This window comes from Trachurus trachurus, assembly GCF_905171665.1.
Source record: "Trachurus trachurus genome assembly, chromosome: 3".
Classification (NCBI taxonomy): Eukaryota; Metazoa; Chordata; class Actinopteri; order Carangiformes; family Carangidae; genus Trachurus; species Trachurus trachurus.
Window position 1 is genome coordinate 10,898,608 of NC_139893.1, and position 25,156 is coordinate 10,923,763.

Below are 25,156 nucleotides of genomic sequence, written 5' to 3' on the forward strand. Positions count from 1 at the left end.
ATGAATGACGTTCAGGAGGCCACCTCCCCTGCAACCAGCCTCAGCGGTCCAGCTACCTGCGTCTCCAAAGTAGAGCTGCGTGTGTCTTGCAAAGCCCTGCTGGACCGAGACACGCTGAATAAATCAGACCCCTGTGTCATGCTAATGGTACAGACCAACGGACAGTGGACAGAGGTGAGCTCCCTCCTTTTGTTGTTTTGGTTTTTTACAAATACACAGTTGAATCCTTTGAGGAAATGTTTTAGGCTGATTATTCCACTAATGTGCCTGCAGCAAGGATTCCCATTATTCAAATGACACCACTTTGAGTTTGATCTGAGCAACATGTTTTCTTAATGGTTACACAAAACTGCTGCACACAAAGACACTGGGGAAAATCCTCCCTGCTTGGTCTAGTCACAAAATCTGTAAAGGCTGAGATTTCCAGATTAAACAGCGGCGATGTGTGAAATATTATACATTGGCATGATTTTCCTGTCTCACTCCAGTCATCTCAAAACCTGTGTAGTCATACCAGAGCAACCAGGGAGATGAAGCTGCTAATGGTTTAGTGAACTTGCAGCTGTTTTCCACTGTTTTTGGGAAAGATCGTGCCTTTTACACACATCAACAGCTGTCTCATCTAGAGTTAAAAATCAACAGTCGATTTGTCTCAACAGTTCAGTAATTTACATCAGGTTGTATTGTCTGACATTGCATATTAGTAGCCTATATGGTTGGCATTATTCAGCGCAGTGAGTTGAGTAGCAGCAGAAAATGTTTACTTTCTTGGATTGGTCCCAGGCTTAGGCAGCAGGTCTCTCATTTCCCTGTTAATTAAGTCATTTAGTTCATGAGGGAAAGCCAAAACACAGGTCCCCACTAAGTAGTGGATTTGTTGGCCGAGGATACCTAATTATATAGATTTTTTTTTCTCTCTCTTGCAACACTTCATCTAACAAAAAAGCTCTGTATTCAGTGAGATGGGAGCTAATAATTAACTGTAATTCTGCCAGATTCCTGCCACAGGGGAGCCATTTGTTGAAGATGCTCACTGTAATGTTTGGACTGAATGAATGTGGAACCTCGAGATACTATTTTGAGGCCCTGATGATAAAAAAAAACAAAAACAAAAAAACTTGGCTGGCAGTGTTGAGCACACAGTTATGGATTTTTCTTGGGTGTAATTTGATAGGAGGTTGTTACATGAGATGACTGACCTGGGTTCAATGTAGCATGAATACATGAGTGGTTATTTTTAGCTGCACTAACTGAGGCAAATTCAGATGATATGAAATAACTGAGATTATGGCACAGGGCTGCACTACAATTGCTCTCTCTCTCTCTCTCTCTCTCTCTCTCTCTCTCTCTCTCTCTCTCTCTCTCTCTCTCTCTCCCCCCTTCTCTCTCTTTTTATGTAGCCTATATATCCATCCGTCCATCCATCCATCTGAGTCTTGACAGTCATGACAGTGTACACAAGTTATCCCATCCTCTGCTGTCAGTCCCTCAGTACTGGGAGGCACGATTGATCGAGCAAATTGTTTACTTACGTCAACAACTGAGTAAGAAGCTGAGCCCACTCACATCTCCACCACATCGCCCTCTTCCTCTCCTCTGAGCTCATACTGTTCGGCCCCGCTGACTTGCAAGTGCTCCTCGCTGAACTGCATTCACTTCATTATTACCTTATTTCACCACCAATTCACCTCCAAGGGAAAATGCAGAGGCAGAGGGGCAGAGGAGACTCGATATCGTCTACCATTACAGATTTCTCTCTTCTTTTTGTTTAAACCAGACCCTGCACGCTCCCGTGATAATGAGCTCAATCAAAGCCCAGTGTTTCTGTGATATCTAACCTAAGCTACCGGGGCTTGTTATGATTGAGCGACACAGATAATGCTCCACCTACCTGGCAGAAGTGATTAGAGAAAGCCTTAATTTCCCATGTCAGGGATCTCTCTCTACAATTCTGGCCCCACACCAGCAACAAACAAGCGTCACAAACTCTGGCACAACCTATCCCCCGTAGCTCTGATTAGCTTCAATCAACAAACAGACTTATCAGACTCATCCCAAATCTGTCCATCCAGATGGCACAAAGAGAAGGCAAGAAAGGACAATCAAGAGAAACTTGAGAATTAGTCAGGCTTTTTCTAGGAGCACGACGAGACCAAAGTTTTTGTATTGGCAACTAATGTAATATGTTTTCCCATTAACAAATTGAATTACAAATTGGCAATGAGGAAAGAAAGAATAAAGCTGATAACAATTCAACATGTCTAACCTTGTTATGCGTGAGGTGCTGAACGCTCGAAAACAAGGATCAAAAAGTTAGGAGCCGGAGAGCGCTCCACATAAATTGTTTATTCATGCGTAGATGTTTCAAACAGATGGACAGATGGCTCAGTTCAGCATGCAAACTGGCAACAGTGTGAAACAAGAATGAAAAACAGAGATATTCAATAAACATTTGTGGTGAAACTGCCATTTTAGTCTTTTGCAGTTACACTTACAGATGGGTTATTTACACTAAGTAGAAAACTAAATAAATGGAGCGTTGTTTTTTTTGTTTTTTTGGTTTTGGTCACTTGTCCCCACTGACTGAAGGGTCTCTGTGTTTGAGTTATTCTGAGTCATCACCATCATCTCATGATGAAACGTTGCCATCCTGGTGCAAATAGCCTCTTCCAGCATGATAATGGTCCAATATATACAGTGTGAGAGGTCACTGATGGTGGGAAAATGATATCAGTCTTTTTTTTTTTTTTTGTCTGACACACTCACCAGGGTCAGGTTGTATAAAATGTCCGAGTTAATAAACTTGGATTCCTTGGTAAAAAGAAAAAAGGTTTTTATGTGAAAAAGCTATAATGTGTAAAACGACTACCCATAATAATAATGACTCAAATACTGCATCAGCCAATCACAGGCCTCTAAAAGCACACCATGGTTGTGTCACGGCTTCAAGCGATGATAAAGATGACCCATTATTCACTGCATCCAACAGTCGGCTTTCATATATTCCAGCATGCCAGAGAAAAGCTTAAGAGATATTACTCCTACAGTTATGTGACAATATGCTATTTGAGACGTTATTTGTCTTAAATTGGTTCAGGAAGGATAAAGCAATTTTAAATTACAACCATCTGCCCTGTACAGTGTTTGCATGTTAATTAAATGTGCCTTTAATTGTTTGTGTTTTTCCATTACCGGAGACACGGCCATCACCCTCAAAAGGGAAACATTCCCTTCAAAGACGTGATCTTGAACTTCAACACGTTGTGTAGGAGTGTGGGTGCTGATGAAACAGGACTTTGCATTGTTTATCAGTTTATCAGCATATATTTTCAAAAGTATTGGTCTTTTGTTGTGAGGCAGCTGCTTTTCTGACTCTTCACTGACATAAAGACCTCTGCAGCACACTTAAGATTTTGGAGTGATGTGTTAGACAGCTCTCTCTCTCTCTCACCATCGGCCTCAAAATACCAAATGAGGGTCTGTCTGTCTGTCTGTCGGCGCTCATTCCTCCAGTAGGAATATAGAGACTTGAATAATCTATGATAACGAGCAGTGAAGCTGTTGGCTTGTGGTGAAACATTATCTAAGGAGACACTTGATCATTTCTTTTTTTTATATATATATATATATATATATATATATATATATATATATATATATACTTGCTATGTGTGTTGTGTGCATCATTTTTCATATTTAAAAAGGTGGTGTTTCCTAAAATCACAGAGATTGCAGCTCAGTCTTTTATCTGATGGAGATCGTATCTCCATCAAAGCGAGAAATGAGAGACAACAAAAAAACTGTCGCCAGTAGTCATGACCTGCTTCACTGACAACAAAACTGTTTCCAGCTGTATCTCCACATTTTGGATGTCTGCACAGTCTCTACTGGCAACGCATCATCTGATTATGCCAGATTGTGCCCATAGCTTTGGGAGATTGAACTTTAAATATCAGTATCATGAAGATTTGTACATCTGTTCTCTGTGTGTAAGGGGATATGATGATATCGAACTCTGTAGATGTACATGTACACTATAGATGTAGATGTGAGTATCTTGCTCAATGATGATTTGTCCATGTGACAAATTGGACATCATAGACATCTTTAGCTTTAGATAGCTAAATAGCTAAATCCCACACCTTTAGTAAATGGGGCCTCGGAGAGCTCAACATTTCCTTGTCAGGCAATCAAACAGAAGCATGGATGCTTTTTTGTATGCTGAGATTAAATGTCAGAGCCCTCCCATCCTCTCTCATATCCTTCTCTTGACAGAGCGTAATAACATTTGCCCTTCTGTACATTTATATGCTGGCATGCCTCAAAATATTGAAAGCAGGGAGACAAATATGTTGTGAGAGCTATTTTTCTTTGAGCTCTTACCTTGTTACAAAGAGATATAAAACACAAAGGACGTAACTGTTGCATAAATGTGTTAGATCAGTACATGTGAGGGTTTAAAATCGTATTATTTTATTTTCCCCTCAGCTGGATAGGACAGAGGTGATCAAGAGCAACCTGCACCCGGTCTTTGCCAAGGTTTTCTCACTGGACTACTATTTTGAGGAGGTGCAGAAGCTGCGATTTGAAGTCTATGACATCCATGGCACTCACAGCATCGGGACCCGTGACGACGACTTCCTTGGTGGGGTGGAGTGCACTCTTGGCCAGGTAGGCAGGAAGGAAGCTGTGTGTTTTCCAGGACACACAGATTCTGTTTTTTCTTCCTTAAGATCTTCTTCCTTTGACTGTGATGTTGGTGGTAAATACACCAGAGCCTGATGCTTGCAACACAGTGTCCTTGTACACTGCTCTTTACTCCTGAGTTCACAAGGCCGACCTTGTGTTCATCTTGTTCTTTGCAGATCGTGGCCCAAAAGAAGATGGTGAAGCCTTTGTTGCTGAAGTATGGGAAATATGCTGGCAAATCCACCATCACAGTAGGTTTCTTACATTGACGTACTTACGACCTTACTGCACTTTGCAGGAAAGAAAGTGGAAGTTATTAGCTGAGTGGAGTTAAAGCAGAAGTAAGTGATATATTTGTGTTAATATAAGTCTTAAATAGTTATATCTTCCGACAGCAATCACTTACATAGAGTGTTTGGACCGAAACACGGGTCTCTCAGTCACTCTGCTCTGCTCTGAGCCGAGGAGAAAACATTTATCGTATCCTACAGTTTTTATCCAATGAGGAGAGAGAACGGCATGCAGGGCTGTGTGTGCAGCCAAGGGACGCCGTGAATGTGGTGACGTAGGGACGAGGACTGTTATGGTGCGTTCAAGGAAACTCGTAACTCGTGTTTTTCCGACCTGTGAAGTCGTACCAGTTCGATCCGGTACGAGTTCACGGGTCGGAAGTTACGAGTGGCCGTTATAGTGACTTTCACCGGTAAAACAGGTCGGAAAAACACGAGTGGGTTGCCTGGAACGCTACAAAGTCGTAAGTTGTGACTTGAAGCTGTAATTTACGGTTTCAAAAACCTGCCTGAAACGCAGCATTAGCCAAAACGACCGGATCGCTTACTTCTGCTTTAATACAAACATCTAATGGAAATAAATGATGACATTTTATTTCCAAAAGGCCAACGGTCACTGGGAACTTTCTGTGTGCTCTGTGTATCCGTTTCTGGTGACATGGGGGCACCAAACATTGCAGCTCCACACACGCAGGCAAAAGCAAATCCACATGGAGGAAATGATGCATAAAGAAGACATCACTTGTGTCAGATGTGGAAGAGGAGAGCTGTTGGTTCATTAGCTACGGCCTCATAGTTAACAAGCCAGTGGTGATAATAAACAAGACGAGCACGATGATACAGAGCTCCACGCTGGTTTGTAGAGTAACCGCTCTGCCTTGTTTGGGAATACACAAGAGAGTCTCCTCTTCTAATTAATTTTTATTGCAGACTAGATGCTACAAGGCCTACTGGAGTTTATTTAATTATAAATGTACAAGATGTGGACCTAATATGTGTGTGCAATATGTAACCAATTCAATTACCTTCAATAAATAAAACTTTGCTGTATTTTGTAATATGCAGCGCTGTTATCAATAGTATTTAATTGGAATAAAAGGATGTTCCAGATATTGCTTGTTGAACTCAGGAAACTTTTCTCTCATATATTCTCCTCACTCACTGTCTGTGTAAAGGACCCGGTCGGAGATTTGAACCCTGGGTTCCCTCTGAGGGAAAAATTAAAGACAAACTCATCCATTTTAAATCTTTGTCATATCACCTCTTGCCAGAGTAAGACTTTATTTAAACCGGAGCCAGCAGCAAAGACTTTTTGAAGGTCTTCTGGATTGATGCACACAAGGGATTTTTTTTTTTTTTAACCATTTCATCTACGCAGGTATATAGAATCCAGGCTGCCATCTTAACATTCAACCCTTATCTGATGTGTTGTTGCTGGGCATGATGGCACTAAAATATGTCCTTACTCATTTATATCAATATTGTATAATGTGAATCAGTTTTGCTTCTTACAAGTGTATATATTTTCAGTATACACATGAATCATTAGTATCATTAGTATATTTTACCTCATAGAGACACTGAGCCCTGATTTCTTTTCTTTTTTCATGAAATTGAAAGATATTTATATTTCTATACAGTATTGTGAAGATGCCTATTGACATGATGCATTTCCAAAACCTTTATCATAGCTTTAATTATAACACCTACACCCCTGATCTTAAACTACATCTTAAACATGCATCATGCTAAATTAATTTTACCAAATATTTAAGCAGCCCCTGTAAAAAAGTAAGAACTTCCAAAGAGTCTTGACAAGGACAGAAATACAACATCACACACAGTTACATTGTACACACACCTTCTGCCTACACCTTTTATAAAGATTTCCCCTCTGCACTCGGTACGTGTCAGGACAAGCTGTCTGATAAAAAACATGTTACTTATTTTGGCCGATCGTCACTGTCTGGTCTTGTCAGACCCCGGCTGTGCCCGCTGTCCAGCCACAGGCCCGGCAGTTTGATGTAAAGTTTCTGTCAGATTCAAATAAAAGAACAGAGAATAAAACAGACCTCAGGGAGTCGAGAGCGGACCAGACAGCGGATGCTTGGCCATTCTCAAAAATGGTAATTCTGAACTTTTTCTTTTTAACGAACACACAAGATAAAAGAAGCTAAACAGCAGCTGTTCTCAGAGCGGCCAGTTACACAACTGCACTGTTGCATTGTACCATACGTGGCAACTTTTATAGCCATAAAAAGTTCAATGAACAAGTTGTGGCGATAACCTATGACAGTAGGGGCTTCTAGTTTGCAGCTAATGGTGCTCTCTCTTCTCTGGCTTTTGTATCCAGCAATTCAGTGCTGAGTAAAAGCCACTTCAAAACATTCAGTGTTAACTGCTTATTGAAATGCAAAGGGAAAAGGGCTGTATAAATATTCACCTGAAAATGTTATTTAAGACAAGAAAGCATGTTTTAAGTCTCAGTTTTGAGTTCGCGGTCATGCCATGTGAATATTGAGTAGGGCATGATTAAGTAATTTCTTGCCAATGTACAATAAAGCCCATATGCACACATTTTTTTTTGACAAATCTTATTTCCTTTCAGGTGCACGCTGAGGAAATTTCTGGCAACAACGGATATGTGGAGCTCGCCTTCTGTGCCAAGAAGCTTGATGATAAGGTGAGAGAAGCACACATTTTCTGATGGAGATATCGGCATAGTTCATGTTTTATTAGATTTGGTTTAGTAGCTCTAGACGGGGATAGTAGTATAGTCGTAATATGATAGTGATGATACTGTAGTGCAGCCTCAGGGAGCAACCACAATTCCCCTCCTTGAAGTTATGCATATGTAAGGAATAATTTTCAATTTCAAAAGAAATCATTGAATAATTGCTATGTTACAAGATAAGAAATTGTTCAAACATGTAAAAGTGCAATGATTACTCGTGATTATGTAAGTCACATGTAAGTCACATGACAGAATGTAATATCACATTGAAGCCATATGGTTTTACTCTGAGGACTGGACATTGCTGACCTTAGCTACTCTCCTGCTCTCAGATGGCATATTTCCATCAAAAATACAGCAGGAGCTTTCATCCCGTTACAACTCTGATGACATGAAGTCGCGCCTTTTTTCTCAGGACCAAGCCTTAGGATGCAAGACTCATAGGTGGCCCTGGATTCCTAGTGGTATTGAACATTCAAATAGCAAATGAATTGAAATTGAAATTGCAGTTTTAAACTGAAAAAAGGAAAATCTTTGGTCGAGTGTATTCTCCCTCTGCACATGATGCTTGTTGTAGTTCCAGATCCAGCGTACATCTGGGAGGATTACATTTCTGATAAGACACTGACTGAACTGATTAATTCCTGCACAAACACATAAATCACTGTTACAGTCTGGATGTTATAAATCTGTGGCAGCACAATGATGTGTAATCATGCAGCATTAACGCTACAGCAGCTTGTTTGGTACACTGATTTCCTGGAATAAAAACCTGCACATTTTGCTTTCTGGCGCCAAGTGGCTGAAAACATTAATGATGAAAATGATTGAAACTGGCTTTGTTCACATGTACGGAGAGTTTCACTCTGGAGGGCTGACTGCAAACAGTTTTCGTCCCAACAAACAAGTGAGGGCTTGGGTTCTGAAATGGTTCTGAAAAGTGGGAACATTGACACTGACATTGATGTCAACAACAAACACAAACAAAATACTGCGAGCAGAATTTGCTAAAATGATTTCTTTTCATGTAATAGAAGCACAATGTTCTTTCAGGTTGGATGGGATGACAAGAAAGTGACTTGTTGGAGCATTTTTTTTCTCACCTTTAGAGGACAGTAAAGGAAATTCTATATGTTAGATTTACATTGTCATCATCTTAAAAAGTTGTATTGGTCAGTACTGTATGATTTTGGAAAATTGTACAGTAATATAATTAGTGTTTCTCATTAATGAACATCTTAGGGCACTACCATTTGGCATGCAGCATGTTGCTGACCCCAGAAATCATCAGTTTCTTTGACAGTTTGTTGGTTGACTTGTTTCCGTATTACCAGGAGTTTGTTAGAAGATTGATATTCTGTTTGTTCGGCAGATGAAGAAGTGTTGTAAGTGCCAGCTTGATGCAGGAGCCTGGGGTATTGGGAGGCAATAGCTGCTTTCTGTAACTCCAAAGCAATCTTATATTCAGTTTGTTGCTTACAACACTGTTGAGGCTGCATTCAGGACCGACTGGCTGTTTTTCAGAGTTGGAGAGTGTGTGAATCACACAGCTCCTCTGTCAGAATAGGACTCTCTGTGGTCATTGTCCTTAGTCACAAAATACCTCTAAACTGTAAATATGTTAAAACTCAATGACTCATCTGAAACGAATGAAACAAAGGGATGTTACTCACAATGTAACATGCATATGGAGGTTTTGGAGATATTCACAACACTTACTTTTAAAACTGTGTTGTGAAAGTGAATTAATCTCACCGCTGTTTAACATTTTCCAAGTAACTCGTTAGAAAACCACATCTTGTTTTTGACCAACTGATAAATACTATAAGTCTCTCGGTCTCTCTCATTTTGGCTCAGTTTTGGTCTACACCAACTCCAACATTTAGCCTTTTGTTGCTAAATGCTCCACTATCTTCACCTGTCTGCTCGACCCAAACAACAGCGAACAAAATGCTAAACACCCCATCGATTCTTCATTGACTGATCCATTGATGGCATGCATAACACTGAATAGTGCAGCTTTCATGTAAAGGCTATAAGGCAAATGTTGGATGTCAACATGTCAGACAAGTGTATCTGTGCTCCTGTCACACTGTGCACCTGTTTGATATCTTATAATTTCAATCTTACCTCTAAGTGGGCTAATCATTTTAAATCTGTGAGAAGGTGTTTTATTGGGCTGTAAACAGACAGATGACTTGGGTGTGGCAGTTTATCGAACACACACAACAGCTCTAATGACTGAAACGACAACAGCGATTTCAGCCTGACAGCTGAACCTGAACCTGCCGTAAGTAGTGCTATTGATCACGACAGAGTCTTTGGTGAACGGGCGGATTAATGATGAGACATTTACTGTTATCGTTAGAGTGGGATTCGATTTTGACATGTGTATCTGATCAGTCTGATCGGGGCTGCTGATGCCACTGGCTAGCTGTTGCCGTGACAACAAAGAGAGGATGATGCTACAGCTCTTTTTGTGCTCCCGTCCCCGAGGAGATGTATCTGGCTAATGTGGCGGGAAATGCAGCATTTACTGTCTGATTCTGTGTTTACAAAACCATCTTCACCCACCCACCCACTCTCGAACCCCCTCACAGACACAACATGCACACACACAGTAATGATTTGTTTTCCTCCCTGAAGAATCAATTGACCTAAATAATCAGTGCTGCTCTGCTCCTAGATGCCTGGACTTGAGACTCAGGGGAAGATTTAAGGCTACCCCGAACAACCGTGAAGGATGCAAAATCTTAAGCTTGTTTCCAATTTAACAGGCTACTCACTAACACTGATTATATGGAAGCTTGTAAAATATTCTCAAATCCTCCTCTGACCGAACAAGTTTCAAAAACACATTTTTTTTCTAAGTTCAACTTAATTGACGATGGCTCCTTCAGAAGAGCCGCCATGCTGTGCTGTAAATTTAATGCCTGCTTCTTCCTGACCTTTAATCACAGACATAGTTACCTCTGCCTCTGCAGCGAAACAATTATGCGTCAGTGTCAACAGCCGTTTGAATAAATTTCAGTTTTCTCCGCATCTGAACACCTACTTTACACATTGCCCGACTAAAATAACCCAAATATTGACTTTTTTTTAGTGGTGACAATGAGAAGTTCATCACAAGCCCACAGTAAATATTGGCAAACATCACCTGACTCATTACCCTTAAGAGAAATACTGGAAGCCAACCCCACAACAACTCTGTGTTAAATATGTCATTTATTCCCATGATGGCCTTTTGTTAAATAGATTTTGCTCTCAGACTTTCTATATAAATAAGCCTAAAAAAGAAAACTAGAAATTAATAGTTTTACACTGCTTTGCGTACCTAATATATCTACAATTGTTTTTAATAACAGAAATGATATATATTTGACTCAATGTTTCCTGACCTAATGTTAAGTTGACCTATGAAATCTTTTCTAATCTTTCAGTGATGTTTTTAGGAGATAGTGGGTTCGCAGCTTTGATATTCGGTTTTCTCTCTTTCTGCAGGATCTTTTCAGCAAGTCAGACCCATTTTTGGAAATATACCGAATCAACGATGATGAAACTGAACAGCTTGTGCACAGAACTGAGGTAATGTCACCGTATTCCCTCTTCAGTTTAATCAACAGCTGCTAATGCATTTTTACCACTTTTTTTTCATGTGCAGTGTGTTCCTACTCTAACAGGTGATTAAAAACAACCTGAACCCTGTGTGGGAGCCCTTCAAAGTGTCTCTCATATCCCTGTGCAGCTGCGATGAGGACCGGAAGCTGAAGGTAAGGGGCTCTAAGGAACTGTGAAGTCCACAACAATAAAAATCACAGCAAGCCGGTGACTCAGAATCTGAATGACAAGCTCTTTTCAGCGGCTGGGATCAGAAAGCGGAGTCATACCGGCACAGACAGAGTAGTAAACAGTGTTGTCTTTGTGTGCCACAGTGCCTAGTGTGGGATTATGACTCCAGGGGGAAGCACGACTTCATTGGCGAGTTCTACGCCACTTTCAGGGAGATGCAGAAAATTTCCAGTGGAAATAAGGTCAGTGAGCGGAGAGGCGGAGAGGAGTGGAAGAGAGACAGCCGTGTAACCGTTTCATCCATTTCCAATATGTCTCTCATTTTACCCTGCTGAAATCCATCGCAGATTAAACAAATGTCATGGTACTTGGGATATATTGCCAATGTTCAAAACACTATATGTTATCGCTTCTGTTCTTTGTCTTCAACTCGCTTTGTTTAAGGTGACGTGGGACTGTATGAATCCCAAGTACAAACAGAAGAAGAGGAATTATAAAAATTCAGGAGTTGTTATCCTCAGTGACCTTAAGGTAGGAAACTGCAGCAGAAATACATCATATTTATCAGTATAGTCAACGTTAAAGGCAGTTGAATAATAATAATCGGTGTTTTATCCTTTTGTTTAACATCATGACATTGAAATGAAAAAAAACTTTACTATTCAAAACAACAATGAACCCAAGAACTTTTGTTATGTAGAACATTTTTTTTAGGATTGCATGAACAACACAAACTATTTTTTGTGATAAATGCTTGTTGCATGTATGTACTGTTCCCAGAAACACTCTAATTGTACTGATCTAATTGACTATATACACCTAGGACATTTCTAGTTCCCGCTGCCTAGATTAGGTGAATAACTGTGTGTTTTTGTCGACTTTACAATCAACAGCTTTGTTGGGTTAATTCCACTTTAATGACCAGATGCTACAGTACAAACACTGTAGCTGAGCATTCGCTCACACACCAAAACACCCCTTCTGAGGGTTTGTTTGCTTGTAATAAAACCTCTTTTTTTTCATTGCAGCTCCACAGAGTGTACTCCTTCTTGGATTACATCATGGGAGGATGCCAGATTCACTTCACGGTAAATTGAGAAACGTGTGTTTTAATGAAACTTCACTGTCACTGAGCTTTTAACTTCAGCAGCCATATGTGTATGAATTACCTAATGCTCTAAAATTCTCTGCATCTTCGTTGTGTAAGAATATTTGGTGTGGTATGGCTTTGCTGGTTTTTAAAAATAGTTTTTAAAGCTCCCCACCCCACCCCACCCCTGCAGTGTCCCTGATGGGTTTTTTTTTTGTCTATGTAGACAGATACTTTTCTTATTGTAGGCAGCCTCATGGGATCATTCTAACCTTTCTCGACTCTTGCCCTTTGGTCTCCCCTCTGTAGTTCTTCCTCTCACTCTCTGGCTGGATCACTGAAGCAATGAATATTAATCATGAGCACTGCTCTGTTAGATGCAGTTCCTCCCTGTTGAAATAGCTGGCTGCTTGGATCTATAGTGTATGAAAACTGTAGCAGCTTCCGTGCATGTGGGTGTAAAAAGTACAAGTTCTTACCTCTGATCAGATAATTTATACTGCCATTAGGCATATTTAAGCCTTGCTCACACAGAATAACTTGTAATATGATGAGCAGCCAAGTGATACACTTTGTAAAGAAGATGAGTAACGAGAGGAAAAACTTAACCGGTTCTGTCATGTTGTTCATTTTGTACATTTTTCCTTCCTTGCCAGGTTGCCATTGATTTTACAGCCTCCAATGGAGACCCCAGGAACAGCTGCTCATTGCACTACATCAACCCTTACCAGCCCAATGAGTACCTGAAGGCTCTGATAGCAGTGGGGGAGATCTGTCAAGACTATGATAGGTTTGTCAATCTTTTGTTTCTTAGTAAAGACTCCTCAGTGCCCTACAGGGATTGTCAGAGTGTCCTGTTGTGAAACAGAGCTGCAGAGTGAGCCTTGCATGCCATTTTTGGTGAGATCTGAATGAGCCACTCCATCTGAACCACACACAAAGACGTTAATGGAAATTGCGGAGCAGTGAAAAAGAAGAGCATAGAATCCTGGAGGTGATTATATTTTTTTGCCAGTTTGTCAGAGAGCAGATGTAACTCAACCGTCGACTGCCAGCTCCTCCATCTCCAGTTCGTTTTCTTCAAAGAAATGGATTTTGCATTTTGAATTCTCTCTATTGGTTGATTTGCAAGCCTCACATTGTCAAACAAGCAGTCAATTACTCGCAGCACAAGTGCAATCTTTTTTTTTTTTTACTGTCCACATCATGTTTACATTGGTCAGTCAAATTTAATCTGGGTTAAACCCGTTGCTAAGTAATGCATGATAAACTGTTTGTATCTCGGAAAATTAGAGCAAGTAAATTTGGTCCCTACTGGCATTACATATGCATGAGGCTAATCTGGGGCTGAAGATGGTGCTTGGTGATGGCAGTCAAGGAAACTGACATGATATTCTGGACACACTCATCCATAGTTCCTTAATGATGAGCCTTTTTTTTTTATAAAAGTATCCACAAATGTGAGGCTTTTAACAGTCAACTAGAAGGATGATAATTTGACCTTTTATGAGTCATAGACATTTAAGACTTCTGCAGACTTCAGCTGTCAGAAAAGATGTCTATGCAGAAATAACAAAAGAAAAGAAAGCAAAACACATCTCGATCATATAGATTTTATTTTAGCAAATCACACTATAAAACAAACCTGAAGATTAGTCAAGTTAATAAAAGCATTTCATGTCACAGCATTTAAGCAACTACTTGATGTTTACAGTAGAATTCCTCTGACCATCGTCACCACTACTTGTTTTAATGACATCAAAATTACAGTTGTTTCCATGGCTCCATGGAGGAAATCCATGTGTTCAAAAATCATGAATATCCCAGATTTATGCAACCTCAATTTCATGTGATATCATCAATAAGTAAAGTAATTTTCAATCTTGCGTGACTTACTTGCACAGACTTCCCCCTCACACCCACTCTCCACTCAGACCTAATTTGTAAATTGGTCCAGTTTTTATATCTTTCAGTCTTTTTCAGAACATCTCAAAAATCTTGAACTTTCCTTTTCAAGTTAATGGAAATAGATTTGTTTATATTCTTAAGAACGGGTGAAGGAATTAAGTGTTTGTTTTTTTCTGGTGGGAATGTAGTCCTTATATGAAGACAGATCTGTATCTTCCTCTGTGTCACATGTTTGTCTGGCCTAGACTTTATTATTTATACAAGACACTTATTATTATAACCTTTATTTATTCTTGAGAGACATTGAGGTCGAGTTTACAAGCCATTAAAATATTGACAGTGGTTACATACAATTGATAATGATTATATGACAATATACATTTAACAAGAAGCAAGAAAGACAGCTATCTGAAACAGTTACAATTAGAAACACACTAAACTCTGTGAGTGAAGGGAGCGCGTCCAATCTCAGGATGTGCTGCAGCGCTAAGGGGCATCATAACAAAAAGCAGTCTCGCCAATACTCGTACAGACTTGAGGAACTTATCATGGGGGCTTAAGGGTTAACATACTGTACAATCCATATGACTATTATTGCATCCGCCACTCTCTTTCTCCCCAAGCAGGGGACAGCCCTAACTGTTTTACAAGTGCTTCACAGTCTCGTTGCTCACAGTGGTGGCTGCATCTGTTTTCTGCTACAGTTTCCTCTCAGCATCTGTTGCAGCCACCGGTCCTCCCTCTTAGCTCGCATAGGCTCATTACCCAGAGCTGCAGTCGAGCACATGCAGAGACAGGGGCTACGGCAGCAGGATGGCAGGCAATTCATAAAGGAGTGGGAGGCAATATAGAGAGCTGGAGCAAAAAATGAGGAGGTGCAGAAAGAAGCCTGTTTGAGGAGTCATTAAAGACAATGAAGTTATTGGAATGAAATTATATTTTAGAATTCGTCTTACTGTAAAGGTACATACTGGCTGATATAGTCATCAGGCGTTCAGCTGCACACATTTTTGTTTTTAAAGCGACTGATTTTCTGATTGAGAGCAATGTAACAATGTGTAAAAATCTGGCATTTATTGCAATTCAGTCATTGCAAATAGTTATTGCATGTTTGCAGGTACTTTACTGATTAATGGGAAATTATTTATAATGTGATCTGTTTCAGAGAAAGACCTTCTCATCTGTCGAAACTAAGCCAGATGAGGATTAACACTCCTGATTTATGCAGATCCTCCTATTGAATATGAAGGGAGCACTGTCTGGCTAATTATAGCATCCAAGAGATAGCACTGGAGGCACAGACACACACACACACACACACAAAAAAAACTCCCTGGAAGTTAGCAGTTCATCCTTGTAGCTTTATTATTTTCATGTTTACACAGATACACAGGAGCATCATACATGGAAACATGCCTCTGGGGGAACAGTGCCTGCTGTAGGCAGCCCTCCCCTCTTAGGTTGGGATTGTAATTGAGGTGTAAAACGTGGGCAGGCAAACCTTTTAGCCTCTAGTGAACATAGGTGATGTGGGATTGTAGAGTCCTCGCAGAGGAGTGCATTATGGAGCTGGAGTGACGAGCTTTTGTCTGTGTGGGCAGAAGCTCGTTTACCTTGCTGAGAGTTATTATACTGGGCACATCTCCCCGAGGCTCCTCACGTATGCTGACACACACAGACAAACTCGTATGGTAAAAACAAGTTGTCAGTATAAGCCTCTGTGTTGTCTTCTCTGGGGTGAGATGCTTTGTCATATCGCTACAACTAGACTGGAGTTTGACGATCTCTCGGTACATTTATGAATTGCACATAGAGACCAACTCATTAAGGCTCCCAGGGCAATTTAAAAAGGTGTGGGAAGAGCCTTGAGGTGGAGATAATAGTGCTGTTAACAATAACAAGAATAAAACTGGCCTACAATGAATACCTCCATTCCCATTAAAACATTTTCATTAAAAGTATTTTCCCACATTGGTAAAACCGCGGTGAAACAAACATAATGCCGAACTTATTATTATTATCACCTTTTTTCCTATTATTCCACATCCATACAACATGCCTCAGTGTGTTTGAGGGTCACAATAGTGGGAGTGAAGCTTGTGTTTAGCGGATGGGAGCTACTCTGATGAAAACTAATACAAAAAGTGGTTTGGAAATGTGTAGATGATGAAGAGGCATCTTTTTATCATGTGTCCACACTAAAATCTATTCATTCGCTTGTAATATTGTTCCTTGTGTGTGTTTCTGCCTGAATACAGTACATTAAATTAACCACGGCATGTGGAGAGGTTGCATTACAGAGAACAGAACCTGAACTCATTCATATTTTCATATTTATATAGTTTGTTTCTTCTTTTTTCTTTTTAGCAGAGTATAATGTTAGTATGTACTGTGCCGTATTCACTTTATGCCGTATTCATGTATGTCTTTCTAACTCCAGTTCTCTAAAGCCTGCATGCGGTTGTTATTACCACTGGCAGCCATTGTAAATAAAAGACTGCAAGGTTAAGGGAAAAGACACACATTATCCTTGAGGCACAATAATGATGATAAAAAAATGAGCCTCTATTTTCACTATTACTGTAACACTGGTGCTGCTACAATAACAATTCCCATCACGACTACATCAACACTAGCAGGAAATGTTAGAGGAAAACAACTAAAACCTTCCAAATTGAAGCTGCTTCTGTCAAGAGTTCACAGTCAAGAGTTTATTGCTCACTCTCTGAGTATACAAATCACCACTCTGCCAGCGTTTGTATAGGTCCACACTCACCACAGTTAAGTAAACACTTGTGATAGCTCTGGGAAGCTGCCTGAAAGCCACATTTGCTCTCTGAGTGGACAAACAACTCCCCAATCAACATACCAAATAGGTAAACACATATTAACACCATAAATTCTGCTGTGCACCCTTTGATACAGACACACTGCATCCAGAGTAAATAAATTAAACACATAATTTTAAATACTTCTGCCCCAAACTAAGAGTCTGTTGAGCTGGAGATACTTTTGTGATTGCACTGGTCTACTCTGCAGAATTTGAGGCTGTAGAAAATGTTCTGATAAGAGGAAGCAGCCACTGGAGAAATCTATCTGTAGACAAACAAACAGTCTCTGATGTAACTAGAAACAAGCAGCGACAGCTCTGCTGCTTATCCTAAATGTTCTGTTTAGTGTGTATTTAGTTTACAGTATATCCTGCATGGTATTAAAGGGATACTAGATATTTTTTACATCTAAAGTTAGGTGACATGTACAGACTGTACATAAAGACATAAAGCTTGCTTTGTTTAACCATACTACAACCATATTATTTGTCTAGTGTTTTAATAAAACTGTTCGAATTAGCTAATGTACAGTAACACTGAGCAGACAGCTGGCAGACCTGTCACTCAATGTGTTCACACCCTCAGTTATTCACAACTTTACGTCTGAATAAAACTCAAATCAGTTTTGATGAAATGGGAAATAGTTACAAATCAAAACTGTTGAATTTTGGACATGACTATATTATTCATTTTGGTCACAGTGTTTGACATTCTTTTGGCGTCAGCCTCAAGTGGCCATTTTAGGAACTACAATTATTTTAGCACTTTGCCAAGTTTTACCAGAATCTGAGTTTGCCGATTGCAAATCAGTATATTACATAGGTAACTCAGTGGCATCTTTTCTTAGACCTTCCCTGCCTCATAAAAGCCCAAGTCATACCTTGACGTGTTCAAGTGACCCAGTAAGCTAATGCATTGTACTGTGGTGTCTGTAGCAGAAAGTATAATAAATGCCATGGATGCTATCTCCATTTGGGTGAATTTTGAGAACACTGTAGTGGATGCATTTCATGCTCAGCATCCAGACACACAAATAAAACAGCAGACACAGCCTTTGTCTTGTTATTGATTCAAAACCCTGCACCCTGACCTTTGACAAGAAGCACGCCATCCTGCATAGCAGAGCTTCTTACTGTAATATCTGCTCATCTAAGTGGTACCATGAAAAATGGACACAATAAAGACAGTGAGAAACTCTTTGAACGGGTGCAAATGCTGGCTGCAGGGACTGTGCGACAGATTTCAAATTGTAATTCAAGCTTTGAACATTTATGAAATGCAAACAAGCAGGGGGTTTGCCCCTGGAAACATGAGCAGCTGGATAAGCCATCAATATTTTTCAGATCGCTGTCAAAAGCTAACCCAGATAAAAATGCAGTAGCTGTAATATGTGACTGATTAATTTGCTTATCGTTTCAGTGACAAAAGATTTTCTGCCTTGGGGTTTGGTGCCAGAATCCCTCCAAATTATGAGGTGAGTCTCATGCTCTCCCAGGTTTTCATTCATTCACCCTAAAGCTCCATTTTCTCTAATCCACCCTATTCCACTGACCTTCCCTTCACATGAACAGTATTATGTGTACTATATATTCATGTGCTCTTATCGAATCCTGGTATTTTCCGCTACCCTGGGACTTTATACGTCAAACAGGCTGATTTCCATGACCTATTTCGTGACACAATTTGTCACTCTGTCAAATTTTTCACATTTAAAACTAATTAGTGAGTTTATTTTTATTCATAAGCCCCTTGTCTTAAAATATCAACTTGTCTTGAGAAAATAACATATTCGGATGAAATAAAAGCCCTGTAGTGTTGATACTCAATTTACATAAGAATTCATGAGTGTGATTTGTTTAAGCAAATTGGACACTGAGAACCAAAAGCCTTCAGTGATTTTAAATAGAGCCCTGGAGAGACGTCTGACATGTGAAGAGAGGGGAACACAGAGAGAGAGAGAGAAAGAGGGAGGGAGGGGGGGAATGAGATAGATACATGCGCAGTTTAAGCATTTCTGTTGTTTGACCATCTCTAAAACCAGAACCTATGCTTAATGTAAGATTGGTATGTGTTGTGTGTTGATGTGTGAAACACTAATTATTATCATTTCAATCATGCAAAGACATGTGGCTCAGTTAGTGAAAACTATTTAATTTTTGAATTTACCATGACAGTGACTGCCTTGCAGGAATCAAATTTACTTTAACTGCATGCTGTAGTGTTTGGTGGTGCAGGTGAATACTGATTAAGTCATTACACTAATCATGGACTGCATAGACGAACGCACAGACTACACCCGTGTACAAGGTTGATGGACCTGGGCTTTGTCTCAGTGCGGATGTCATACACTTTTGTATCATTTATTATGCATTATGCACACAAATTATGATTGGGAACATAAGTACAAATAGAAATCAAATATGTTAATTTGTTAGCCAAGGATGCATCAGATAGTGAATTGTTGAATTAATGGGAAGCCTCACATTTGATTGCAATGAACATGGCGTTTTGCATTTTATTCATTTAGTAAGTAATTTACATATCCTTACATATTATCCATTAAGAGCTTAAGGGATGTTTTCTTATACCAAACTCTTGTGTGTTTGCCCAATTAGTACAGTTTGTTTGTTCCTGGTGTGAAAGCTGTCAGTCAAATTGTGGTGCACATTTAATAACCCTGATCACTCAGATGGTCAAAAGTAGATAAGCCTGTTTCTATCCCACTCTATGTACGTTGGAAGTTCATTAAAAAGTGGGTGTCAGCCGGTGCACCAAATCCCACTTTAATGAGCTCTTTGTAAAACTACAAAACTTAAATAACAATGACATAACAGCAACGGGTCACATAACAATTTCCCATGAGGGATTAACAAGGTATTTCTGACTGTGTTTAACATTAAAAAAAAAACAAATATAAGAAGCATTAAAGTGCGTCATGACTTGTTGTCAGGGATTTAATTTTTCAAGTGTCCTGCTGATTAAGGCTGAGGATCACCAAAATGCTCCAGCTAATGTGTTACCTGTCAGTCTGCATTAGTCCTCTTGATTTTGTCTGTTAATTAATTTAGATAAAAGTCTTTGACAGTGATTTGCCATCATAAGCAACCAACTTCACAACTGCGATCAGCTCTAATGCACGCAACATCGCCTTTTCCTCAAAGAGTCCAGCCCTTTCAAACTAATCTAGAAAACATGGAAAAAAAAACAAAAAATGCAGAAATCTGTTAAAATAATCAGAACTGACCTTTTCGAAGATGTAGGACCTTTTCATTCACAATGAGATATTTGACTATAACAATAAGTTTATATAACCTTTGAGTCTTACGTTTGAGGAGTTAAAAAAAAAAACCCAACAACAACAAAAAAAAAACGACACACTAACACTGAATAACTTTCTGTCATACATTTGCAGTGAAAGCACCTAATTACATCACCAATGTGTAATGATGCTCCATTTCACTAAAGTGTTGCTGTAAACCATGCCAGTGGACCAGCCGGCGCATTAACAGAGCCTTACAGCTGCAACACCTAAATGGAAAGCAGCCATTATTAATGTTATTAGTTACACCGTGTGTTTCCTGCTATTTCATGTGAAAAGCTCTGTCGGGGAAAAAGGCCCGTTAAGTGAAAAACAAAATAACAAACAACACAAACTCCTCTCTTGCAGTATAGAAACTAAATGGTGTTCTGTAGGATTTAATTTGCCAGGGCTCCTCATATCTATCTATACACTGTCTGAATTAATTCAGTTTTCAATTGACATTAAAGAAGAAAATGGCTTGAAAAAATAGCCAGCTGGAGAGGAGTCAGCTGTCACTGATCTGCATGACAGTTGGTGCTTGTGGGAAAAACTCTTTCTTTTGAGAGGCGGCATCAAGAGGGGTATTTCGGTTATGCCAGTTTTTAGATAAACAAAGTCAGTCTGACATTTGGATGGCAAGCGCAGACTAGATAAAAGAAGATGGGTTGAAATCTCTTTTTTAGAAGCCAGATATTAAGCGTATAGTACGTGCTAAATGTTCATTACTGGATAGTATGAAGAAGCAGTGATTCAGGATATTTATTTAAGATGGCCATTTTAAATGTAGTTAACACAAACCAGTGCATCACATAGCCAAGTCTCACTGTAAAACACCCTGACAAATCCATGCACTCACTTCACAGGTTCTAAAAGTTTATTTCACTGCCTTCTCACCTGTGTTTCACAATTTTGTAATTCTCTGTCTGCAGGTGTCTCATGACTTTGCTATTAATTTCAACCCGGAGGATGACGAATGTGAAGGTGAGGAAAGACTTTGCACAATCAGCTTCCTTGAGAAATGCATCTCTGATGATGATGATGATGATAGTAGATTTGATACACAACTTTTGAGTAAATTAATGCACACATATGGAATCCAATGGGCTTCATGCACAGCTCTACTACTTCCTGAATTAAGCCAGCTCCCTTGTTTCCTGTCTTACATTATTGGACCGACTAATTAATCCAGGAGTGTTTGACCTGCCAACAATGGTCAGACACACCTGGATTAATCAGTCGGTCCAATAATGTAAAACAGGAAATAAAGGAGCTGTCTTAATTCAGGAAGTAGTAGAGCTGTGCATAAAGCCTATTCCTCACTACCCATTTTTGTGAGTATTCTTGTGTCGGTCACTCAAGATTCAGACAGTAGTTTTTGTCTTTTTATCTCATAATTGATCATTTGTAAAAAAAAAAATAAAAATAAAAAAAAAGTATGTAAACAAGCCCAAATCTAAAAATCTCAATCTTTATTCTGTGTGAGGCAGAAAACACACTCGGGCCACTTATAATTCATTGTCAGGCTGCTGTGAATGGTTCGATTGACTGCGCCTTAGTGGCTTATTTACAGCTCATTCAAGTGAAGATAAATCTATTCATATCTCATTCATTTTCCTCTGTGCTATCTTTGATCAGGCATCCAAGGGGTGGTTGAGGCCTACCAGAACTGCCTTCCTAAGATCCAGTTGTACGGTCCGACCAATGTTTCTCCCATCATTAACAGGATAGCCAAACTGGCAGCAGGCGACGGGAACATTAAAGATGCGTCTGTGAGTGTCTGTTTCCACTCTATTAGAAGTCTATGGATGTAATACAGGCTTTGTTGTTGTGCCTTCCCTACTGAGTTCCCCAAGTGAGCAGCCTCTGGTTCACCTCACTGTTTACAGTAATGATTCCCTATGGTACTGAAGAAGATGGGGCCTATTATAGAATGAATTAGTTCAGATTAAAGTCATACAACAGCACCGTATTGGACAGTAAGAACATTTTATTCATCTGAAATCACCCAGGTACACAGACATTTTGTTCCTACTGCTTGCATCGACTGTTGTCTAATTATTTACTCCTCGGTGTCAGTCCCTCTTTCATCTCAAAATGAGCTGCTGAAAACAATTAAAACATTTTCAAGACACAGATTAGAAATGCACAGCAACACACAAATACAGTCGGACTGACAGGATTAATCAAAAAGGATGATAACATTGTGTTGTGCCATGTTTATATTCTACTGTACTGCTGATATTAATTGCATACATACACATACATGCATGCACACATGACGTCTCATTCTGTGGTGTGAGATCTCGTTACTCTGCATATCTGTTCTTGATTCCCTTGTTGTCTGTGTAACACTCTAACACTTTAAAGTGCCATACACACATAATCTTTTACACTCAGTGGAGGCTGTAAAATTATCTAAGACAGCATGAAAGGCCTACTTCAGACCAGAGCACACACTGAGAGGTGTCCTTGCCTACAACCACACGTTGGTGTTAAAATGGGTTATTGTTGCTTTGGATTAATTTGCACTGAATGCTCTTATCTTCTTCCAGCGGTACCACATCCTGCTCATCCTCACGGATGGGGTAGTGACAGACATGGCAGACACACGTGAAGCCATTGTACGAGCCTCCTACCAGCCTCTCTCCATAATCATTGTGGGTGTGGGTAATGCAGACTTCACAGACATGCAGATTTTGGATGGAGACGATGGAGTCCTACGCTCACCAAAGGGTGAACCGGTCCTCCGGGACATTGTGCAATTTGTGCCCTTCAGAGACTTCAAAACGGTCAGTTCTTTTCCTCCATCTGTCAATCTTTACTTGTTGACGTTCTTTTCCAATCTCAGCCCTCTGACTGCTGTGCTGGTGATGCACATGCACATTATTTTTATTTATTTATTTCTTTTTTAATATCATCATGTCCCCTACCCTTGATATTTAAAAGAGCAAACGGGCAGCTTTTGATGGCTTTGCCAGTGCTGCAGATGGGCATCATGAGCTGGAAGAGATCCAGAAATGTACTCGCACAAGAATGTATTTTTAATGTAGCAACTTGCAGCCAGTGACATTTCAGCTACATATACAGTATGCATCTACACATCTATACATCCCACTATCTACGTATGTCTGTTTGTGGACTAGATGTCTCTAAACAAAAATAATACTGTTTCAGTGCATAATTTCTTTACACACATTTGCGTGGTGGATAAATGAGTGGAGACAAAGAACAACTGCAGATACATCTAAACAAAGGCCAATGTGATTAGACGATGAGAGCAGGGTGTGTGAATAATATGCTGTAAACTTTACAGTTTCAAACTAGTTGAACATTGATGCAAGATGTTGAACTGACAAATTTGAAACAGTTTTCATCCCTTCAGTAGAGTTACTGGATCTTGGAAAATCTAAGTGGAGCACCGAGGCTCTTCTTGCAGTTTATGGGGGTCCAAAACTGGAGTTTCAACTAGATGACTCATCTAGACTCAACCCAGAAATTGCACATCACACTTATTAAAAGAGTTTTATGACCCTGCAAATAATATTTAAAATATGTTTTAATGGCTGCAGATATCTTTTTTTTTTTTTTTTACTGAAAGACGTATTATTAACTTTTATGTAGCTTGTAGGATCAAAGAGAGAAGATATTTATGCCCGAGTCTGGAGCAGAACATTTTCTCTCTAATACAATGTCTGACACTGACATACCTCTTTTAATTTCTCTCTTAACATCTTCTGTAGTGCCCCACACTGGACGATGCTCTGTATCTCAGATTAAAACAATATTTAACAGTTGTTGTGACAACTGCTGTTGATCTCTGTCCCTCTTATAGGCTTCACCTGCAGCCCTGGCCAAATGCGTTCTGGCAGAGGTGCCTAAACAAGTAGTGGAGTACTACAGTCATAAGGCCATCTCCCCAATGTGTCCGCTGAGGGACTTACACACGCCGATCCTCACCCCAGTCGCCACCACCCCAACAGAATAATGACCCACCAGGTCCCTGGGAACCAAGCTTTGACCACAGCACCAGTCCAGTCCGGCAAACCGAGAGGGAGAGAGAGCGCATGCCTCGCTACTTTGGACAAGAACTGAAGAGGAAAAATCTTCCTACATGTATTGTTACTCATTTAATTCATTTTTCACGCCTAGCAAAGTGTTTACACAAGGACAGTACGGCTGGGACTGTGGGTCATATTGCTCTGCTCAGTGTGGATCCAGCACTTCTCCCTGGCTGTGCATATTGACCATCCAGCTGTTTCAGCATCATGAGCCCTGAAGGATTATGTTTTTTTTCTTCTTTCCCCTAATCTTTATGCATGCGGGCCAATCCCTCAGCGCTGATCCATCGACTGGATGCAGGCTCATTATCCCTCTCTGTCCATGAAATTCAGCACCTCAACTATGTGTTACAGTGTTCCTTATCTAAAGATCATGTTAAAGATTTACTGTAAAGTATGTTGCAATCAGGATTCGATTGCTCAGCTTGAACATGTTGACAATACTTAATTAAAATGTTATAAATGA

At 39.9% G+C, this 25,156-nt stretch overlaps 1 protein-coding gene across 1 annotated transcript; it reads left to right on the forward strand.

The window, feature by feature from the left end:
- On the forward strand, window positions 1–24,617 carry cpne7 (copine VII; the record flags this gene model as incomplete). The annotated part of the gene is made up of 15 exons (XM_084001617.1): window positions 1–174; window positions 4,489–4,671; window positions 4,866–4,940; window positions 7,588–7,662; window positions 11,215–11,298; window positions 11,394–11,483; window positions 11,646–11,744; window positions 11,947–12,033; window positions 12,531–12,590; window positions 13,249–13,382; window positions 18,751–18,805; window positions 21,562–21,613; window positions 22,268–22,401; window positions 23,185–23,421; window positions 24,465–24,617. 15 exons carry the CDS (start codon window positions 1–3, stop codon window positions 24,615–24,617), a joined length of 1,692 nt encoding a protein of 563 aa, XP_083857743.1.
- Window positions 24,618–25,156: the final 539 nt, after the last annotated feature.